The 7,776-nt window shown below is 44.4% G+C and overlaps 2 protein-coding genes across 5 annotated transcripts in view; one reads left to right on the top strand and one right to left on the bottom strand.

Annotated features, from left to right (window-relative positions):
• Positions 1-1,040, top strand: part of LOC103363341 (histone-binding protein N1/N2) — a 5,713-nt gene extending 4,673 nt beyond the window's left edge. The window contains exons 11-15 of one of the 2 annotated variants that reach the window (XM_008290179.1): positions 145-216; positions 341-433; positions 520-613; positions 677-797; positions 872-1,040. In XM_008290179.1, coding sequence (XP_008288401.1) covers positions 145-216; positions 341-433; positions 520-613; positions 677-797; positions 872-878 — 387 coding nt within the window. In that variant the 3' untranslated portion in view covers positions 879-1,040. Of the gene's footprint in view, positions 1-144; positions 217-340; positions 434-519; positions 798-871 lie in introns of both variants that reach the window. The other variant, XM_008290101.1, reaches the window with a different exon arrangement.
• Positions 1,041-4,215: 3,175 nt separating this feature from the next.
• gpbp1l1 (GC-rich promoter binding protein 1-like 1) overlaps positions 4,216-7,776 on the bottom strand; it is a 13,340-nt gene continuing 9,779 nt past the window's right edge. For all 3 annotated transcript variants that reach the window (XM_008289829.1, XM_008289978.1, XM_008289901.1), the window contains exons 8-12: positions 7,557-7,700; positions 7,118-7,273; positions 5,278-5,402; positions 5,060-5,162; positions 4,216-4,919 (exon numbers count right to left, since the gene is read on the bottom strand). In XM_008289829.1, the coding sequence (XP_008288051.1) occupies positions 4,749-4,919; positions 5,060-5,162; positions 5,278-5,402; positions 7,118-7,273; positions 7,557-7,700 (699 nt within the window). In that variant the 3' untranslated portion in view covers positions 4,216-4,748. The remainder of the gene's footprint in view (positions 4,920-5,059; positions 5,163-5,277; positions 5,403-7,117; positions 7,274-7,556; positions 7,701-7,776) is intronic.

Below are 7,776 nucleotides of genomic sequence, written 5' to 3'. Positions count from 1 at the left end.
CTGAATCTGCGAGCCTTGTTTCCTCAGGTAGGTCGTCGTGTAAACATTAGTGTCAAGTTCAGGGTTTCTCTTGAGGCGGTACGATAAAGACTGAACATTACTTTAAAGCTGTGAGCCTCGTATTCAAACTTGATGTTCCTCCAGGACGGAGCCTCCACTTCCTCAGCGTTCCCCGGTACCAGCGCACAGAGCAGCGGCGCCTCATCGAGCTCAGCGGTAAGTTTTCATGATGCACACCTTCAACATGCAGGTGTTTTCTTTTTTTAATATGTCTGTGCTGTTTTGTCTGTTCAGAAATGATTCCCTGGTTAGTATATTGTACATTTTGCTGTTTTTCTAGACTAACAGCGCATCAGAAAACGGACCCACTTCCTCCAGTAAACAAAGCTCCACCGCTCCGGTCTCTGACATCTCCCACCTGGTCAGAAAGAAGGTAAGAGAGCAACGTATTGTCATAACAGATCTGAGGCTACGCTTCAGTTCAGTGTCGTTCCAATGATCCTGGTCGCTGTGTTTCAGAGGAAACAAGAGGACAGTCCGGTGAAGGAGGACGCTAAGAAGGCGAAGCAGGATGACGCTCAGACGGATGAAGTGCAGGAAGCTCACACCAACGGTGCACACAAAGACACCAACGGTGCACACAAAGACACCAACGGTGCTCACAAAGACACCAATGGTGCTCACAAAGACACCAATGGTGCTCACAAAGACACAAACGGTGCACACAAAGACACCAACGGTGCTCACAAAGACAACGAAGACGCTAACGGGGAAACTAAAAGCATGGAAGACGAGGGGTAAGAGGCTTTAAGATCTGAATAAATGGACTCTTGTTGGAGTGTTTGCGTCTAACTCGTCTTGTGTCTTTCAGTCAGTGAAGCCAGACTGCTGCCTCGGTTCCAGGAAGGATCCACCAACGTGCCAAGCTCCTATTCCAACAAGCTCCTGCTTGCTGTTGTAAATATGTGTATCTTTTTCTATGCCTGTTCGTTTGTACATGTATGTGACCTATAACATTGAATAAAGACTATTGGATAAACCTTGTTGTTTGAGAAGACTTGATTATGAAAGTCAGCAGGGGAGAAACTCTGATGACCACTTGCAGGTCTTCAGGTGTCGCTGGGCATCTGGATCTGGTGTTAATCATCCATCCATCATCTCTACACCTTAATCCTCATTAGGGTGGTGGGGCGCTGGAGCCTATCCCAGCTGACTCAGGGTGAAGGCAGGTTCACCTGGACAGGTCACCAGTCTATCACAGGGCTCCACTTAGAGACAGACAACCAAGCACACTCACATTCACACCTACGGACAATTTAGAGTCACCATTAACCTCAACATGTTTCTGGACTGTGTGGGAGGAAGCCGGAGAACCCAGAGAGAACCCACGCTGCACGGGGAGAACATGGAGACTCCACGCAGAAAGATCCCAGGTGTCCTCACCGGGACACCAACCAGCGACCTTCTAGCTGCGAGGCGACAGTGCTACCACCTTGCAGCCCCAATTAGGAAATAATTTACTAATATTTCAGATTATACCTCTTAATTTAAGAAGCCGAGGTGAAGCTGTAGTTCATTCTGGGTCATACATGTGTTTAGAGTTTGGTATCTGTGCTGTGAATCTGTGTAGTAGTGATGTTTGATAAAGCATGTGTAAATCTGTTGAACCACCTGAATACAATCACTGGATCAACTCAATAACCTGAAGCACATCTGTGTGACTGTGCATGAAACCTGTATTAGTGGAAATGTGACAAACAGCTGGAGGAGGGTGAGATGCTGCTGTGGAAGGGCAGAAGGAGACTCGCATAAGAAAGCAGCTGCGTCAGGAGGACACTGATAGAATTTGCCAGAATCGGAGACCTTGACAGTGTCTTTTCTTTTAAAGGCTCTGATCAGGAGATGTTCCAGCTGAGGGTGGAGGCAACCTCAGAGCTGGGTTTCCAGCCCGAGTGTAGGATTTCAACAGCAGAAAGGAGGGCAGTCCGATACAGGAGGAGCCCCTACAGTGAATAAAAACAGGGTCCCCAGGGAAGAGTGGTCACTTCAGGCCCGGGAAGTTTTTGCACCATTATGTTTACTGCTTATTTCTAAGGATCTGTGTTGAGCCTGTGGACAAACTTTCCAGGCTCTTTTTGACTTGATCCTAGTGGGACTTTTTGCCACTTTAGAGCCTCCAGAGTCGCAGCTTTGTAACACGGCCCGTGACCTCTTCAGGGTCCAAACCGGATTCATGCCTCAACAACTGATCGATCGCCTCAACGAGCTGAGGACCAACGAGAACCACAGGATCGGTGCTCTGGACACCTTGAGGTTATTGAAACAGATGGAGGAGGAAAATCTCCTTGACCAAACAACTGGCTCTGCACAATAAAGCGGCAGAGAAAACGGTCAAGGCTGATTTCTATGATCGGCTGTATGAGCTGCACGGACCAACACTGAGGACCAACATGCTTCACCTCAGCACCCATGAACTTTATCACGGTGTGTATTGGACCCTGTTTAAGCTTTCAACATCATAATATGACTCATAACTTGCTGGGGTGACCCTATCTGGTCCCAGACACCTGGTCCACCATCCCAAAATAAATCCTGCTGAGTTTGGTGTTGCTGTTTGAAGCCTCTACTGTACTGCACTGTGATGGCCAACGACACAAAGCCAGTGATGTTTCAGGGTGTGGTTTCTGGTTCCCTCCTGCTGCCAGCCTGTTCTGCTCACCTGTGACTCGTTCACTAATCAGAAGCCTGCAGCAGATAAAACCTGCCGGCTCTTAGCTCCGGGGGCCACATAGTTCAGATAAACCGTCAGTTTGTTTGGTGAGCATGTTTGTTGACCCCTTTTTAGGCCTAGAAATTAATTTTAAATTGTAGTATTTTGCAACTTATTTGTGAATAAAGCCCTGTTTTTCACTCCTGGCTTCCTTTTGCCTCCCTTATGTGCACATTATAGGAGTAGAGCTGATTGTGTTCATATCAGGGATTCAGTATTATCATAATCATGATATAAACGTGTGCTGTTTTGACTACACTTCTTATGAATGCAGTCGTCCACTATCCTACACACCTGCATGTGCACTGGATTGTGCACACAGTGACTTAAATCACTGGATCAACTAAATAACCAGAAATATATCTGCGTGATTGTGCATGAAACCTGTATTACTGGAAATATAATATTTAAAAACAGAACTGGAGAAGGGCAGGATTACTCAGTGTCCTTTTAGCGAACTCTCCTGACAAACTGCGCCGGCTGTTTCCAGATGATCCTAGCTGGACTTTTTTTTTTTGCCACCTAAAACATAAATATGAAAGCACGGTTAATGGTATTACGTAACGCCTAAGACTTTTCCTGCTTTAAAAAAAATCTGCTGCAAAAACCGCGTGAGCACATCTGACATTTAAAATTCCATCTAACAGGTTTGAGCTCTGGAGGGGACACGTCCTCCAGATCCTATCAAATGCTTCATCTTCTGCATTCTGGTGATTTCTTTGAATGCACCAATTTGTGCTTTCTGCGTGTAAAAGTCTTTCTTTTACGCTGTCTTTAGGGGAGGAGGAGGAACAAATGCATGTGAGATCTAACCATGTACCATATGGGCACATGCGTCCCTGAGCAGCAGGTCTCAGGCTCACGTCCAAGCTGGACCATAGAATACATGTTCCCTCTGCTGGGTTCCTCTCTCTTCTCTGTACTGTCAAATAAAAGCACTTTATTTTCTAAAATATGAATCTGATAATAGCTAAAAGAAGAAGAAAAAAAACATCATAAAACAAACTTTGTCTTGTTTAAATAAAGTTGCTTTTTTTAAAAGATGTAGCCGAGAACCCCTAAATCTGAATAAATCATGTTCAACTAGACATACTTCTATCGATTAGCCACATTTTCTAAAACCTGAATCTGATGATAGCTACAAGAAAAAAAAAAAAAACATCCTAAAACTGTCCTTCAGAACATGTAAGGGGCAAATTTTCTCCAAAAACCAACTTTGTTTATCAGTTTCACAGCTTGTGCATCTCCACGTGTATTTGTTCTACAGCATTACTTCACATTAAGACTCTTTTCAGGACAAAATGTATTAAACCGATCAGATTTCATTTCAAAATTAAAGCTACAAACCCACTGGGAGCAAATACGTAGCCGCTAGGTTCATAATATCTTGCCGCTCCAGATAATCGAGAAGCAAAACGAGACTAAAAAACACCACAGTAGGCGGGTTCATATTGAAACATATCAGCTTGTCAGGAACCAATTTTTATTAATATCATTAATAATGTGTCATCAGCATCATCAATGAAATGAGTTAGTCTGTTTAAAGCAGAATCAAGTGTGCATTCATTGCCCTTCTTTTCTTGATGAACACTTCAGTTCCACAAAGCGAGGAAGAAAAAGGAAGGGGGGGGGCAGAAGGAGGAGGAGGACGAGGAGGAGGAGGAGGAAGAGGGGAGGAGGAGGAAGAGGAGGGTCAAACAGGGCTAAGGACTGCAGTGAAGGAGGAAACGTAGGGAAAACGACGTCTGGCGGAGCAGGAATCTCCCCCTTCACTGGGATATGATTGGTTTTTCCCTTGTGCAAGAACGACAACAAAAAAAAAAAAAATCAAAAAAATTCAAAATGGTGCTCTAAAAACAAAGATGAGAGAGGAAGAGGGGGGATTGCTTGCTGGGATGTGGTGTTGGCTGTTGTTGTGGTTGTTGTTTTTCTTCTTTTGTGTGTTGTTTTTTTTTTTTTTTTGTTCCATAAAGCCACGTTAGGATTTGATGCAGTCGTCGTCGTCAGAGGTCTGGCTGCTGCTACTGGTTTCGGACTCGGAGCCCTCCTCGACATGCGCCTCCGCCACACTCCTCCAGGGGGTGAAGTGGAGGGTCACACCCCGCGTCCTCGGGAGAACCCCGTTTCTTTGCATGCCGTTCCTCTTCAGCTGCACACAGACGGGGCGGAAACGGAGGCGCAGTTTAATCATTTTCTCATCCCTCGCACCAAAATATCGAGCGAGACTGCGCCTGGTTTGACTAAAAGGGTAAAAAAGAATCTATTCTGGGATTTCCTCTGAGATCTCACCTGTTCAGTTTTAGTCTGGAACTCTCTCAGCTCGTCCTCCGTCAGAGGCAGGAAGTTGTCATCGTTTTCTGGGTACTCCTGCCAGCCCATGGCCTTCAGCAACCTAGATAAGCACAGTCATTTTCTGCTTAGCTGACCGTGTGTGTGTGTGTGTGTGTGTGTGTGTGTGTGTGTGTGTGTGTCTGTGTGTGTGTGTGAGGCTGTTAGCAGCGTCCTACCTGTGCTCTGCCTCCAGGGAGCTGGACAGGTGTTCAGTGTCTGAGTCACTGAGGGAGTAGGACAGACCATTCTCATGGCAGACTTCCTCGCTGTAGGCTTTGGGCTCTGGGGTGCTGCTTTCACCCTGAGAAAAGTCAAAAACACAGTCGGAAAGTTGAATAAAATACAACAGGGCTGCAAAATACTGTAAAAAGTGACGCTGTGGAGACTTTCACTTGAATAAATCGTTCTAATATATTTGGTGTGACTTTGTAAGGAGGTGCAAACAGTTTGAACCCATATCTCTTATGATGCAGTCCGGCGGCGACCAGATCTGGCTTCAGTATCGTCACACACAGCTTTGTGCTGATTGAAGCAGTCAAACAAATCAGTTGTGTTGCCTCGTGTAGTGAACAACAATTACCAGACTGTTGCCAGAGCAGCATCAGCAGCATCTTTTCTGTAGCCGCAATATTTCCATACAACTGACCAATGCTACACGATTATCAAAAAATGATAACCATGGTTATTTAAAAAAAAAAAATCAATGTAGAGACTGACGAGCCTATTAACCCTCCTGTTATCTCGGGGCTCAACCTGACCTCATTCAGTGTTTAACATATTTTTTTCAGTTTTATTTAAAGGGCTGTTTACTAATAAACTTGGGTAAGAACTTGATTTCTGAGAATTTTTTGTAGGTTTAAAATGCTGGGGTCAAATTGAACCCAAAGATAAAAGATGTCAGTAAATTAGAAAGTATCAGGAGGGTTAAAAACAATTTTTATTCATTTTAGAAACAAAATATGAGTGAATGTATTTTTAATTGTGATTACACAGCAAATCAGCATCGAAATAAGACTTAAAATTAAATTCTTCACCTGCATTCAGTGCATCTCTCATTTATTTAATTCTTGTACTCAAAAGTCTTCCCTTGCTGAGCAGCTCCTTATCGATCAACACTGCAATTTACTGACATCCCTAAACGCCTCACATGCAGGCCGCTGTAGAAACCAGCTGAGGAGCTGCACACAGACATGCATCTGGTCTCACAGCTCCGTTTTTAAACATAAATTACTTTGAAAAAGTGAAACAACGCATTCTGAAGTTAACTTATGCAAGTTGAAACCCGGTGACTTTATGTACATGAGCTGTTTTCCACGAGCACACATTTTAAACATCAATGTCCCAGTTGATCTTAATCATTTAATTGTGAGAGGCCAAATTCATATTCCCACAACTGTGCAGTCCAACAACTGTTGCTGTGTTTCTTGTTTCTGAAAGCCCATCTTCTACTTTTTTTTGTGTTTCTCTCCAGTTCGTGGCTCATTTTGTTGTGCATGTCGAGGCTGCAACAAACTTTGTCTTGTTTAAATAAAGTTTTTTAAAAAAATAAAAAATGCATCCGAGAACCCCTAAATCTGAATAAATCATGTTCAATTAGACCAACTTCTCTTATAGATGAGCCATGAAATAGAACAATTATGTCAGTTTTCTTTTTTATATCAAGCAGCAAATAAAGTTTTTGCATCATATATTTGAGCTAATTTGCCAGAGTTTACTTTGCAGAACTATTGCACATCACAGTGTTGATGCTAAAACAACATATCATGCAGCCTTCCTATACAGCATGTTACTTCAAGGGGGATTTTTTTTTCAAAGTATAGCTCTGACTGTCCTTCAGCTGCTGACTAAAACTATGGCTCCCATTGGGACCATGACATTAAAAATGAAATCACACATGCAGAGGATAATCAGGCCACAGCTCAGCAGCGTTTCCTCTTGAAGCGAGCGTTTTCTCGTCCGTCACCACCAGAAACAACTGTGAGAAAGTCTCTGAAAACGAGCCCAATGTCTGCCCACCTCTCCTGATGTTCCCGGGCTGCTGCTTGTGGTCAGCTCTCCGGTGCCCTCGTCCTTCAGAGCTCGCAGGAACTCGCTCTTACGATCCGGGCCACGGCGCATCAGCTTCAGCCTCGACGGAGCGATATCTATGGGAGGAGTCGTGCTGGAAGGGTGCTGCAGGAGAGAAGACAGAAAGTATATTCAAAAGGCACGTCAGCAGGCATTTCATCCACCAGCTACATTATTTGGTTAAACTCCATGACTTCCTTACACAGAGGAAGGACGAGTTAATGCCACACAAGCAGTTACAGTATTAAAAAACAAGTTTACCAGTTCGCTTGCTGTGAAGTTTATATTAGCACAAAGGCTGAGTGAACTTGTTTTAAAGCTCCAGATGAGGGTAGAAAAAATCCCCAAATGTCTGTTAAAGTAATTTGTTTTAGTCTTCCGCACTCACCTCTTTCGGGGTGTTGTGCTGTGGTGCACTGACTGGGGTGCTGGGTTTGGCTGCAGAGACGGGGCTGGTGAAGACTGAATCTCGGCCTGGCATGTGAAGGCCGGACTTTGTGATCTCTCTACCGCCGGATTTCCACTGGGTGCTCTGAAAGACAAGAACATCTGTCACGAAAAGGAGCCGCTGCTTCCATCACAGCCTCACTGATCGACACAGGGCTCGT

This window comes from Stegastes partitus, unplaced genomic scaffold (assembly GCF_000690725.1).
Source record: "Stegastes partitus isolate 25-593 unplaced genomic scaffold, Stegastes_partitus-1.0.2 Scaffold0, whole genome shotgun sequence".
Lineage (NCBI taxonomy): Eukaryota > Metazoa > Chordata > Actinopteri > Pomacentridae > Stegastes > Stegastes partitus.
Note: the sequence above shows the minus strand (reverse complement) of the source record. Positions and strands in the feature narration are given on the sequence as shown.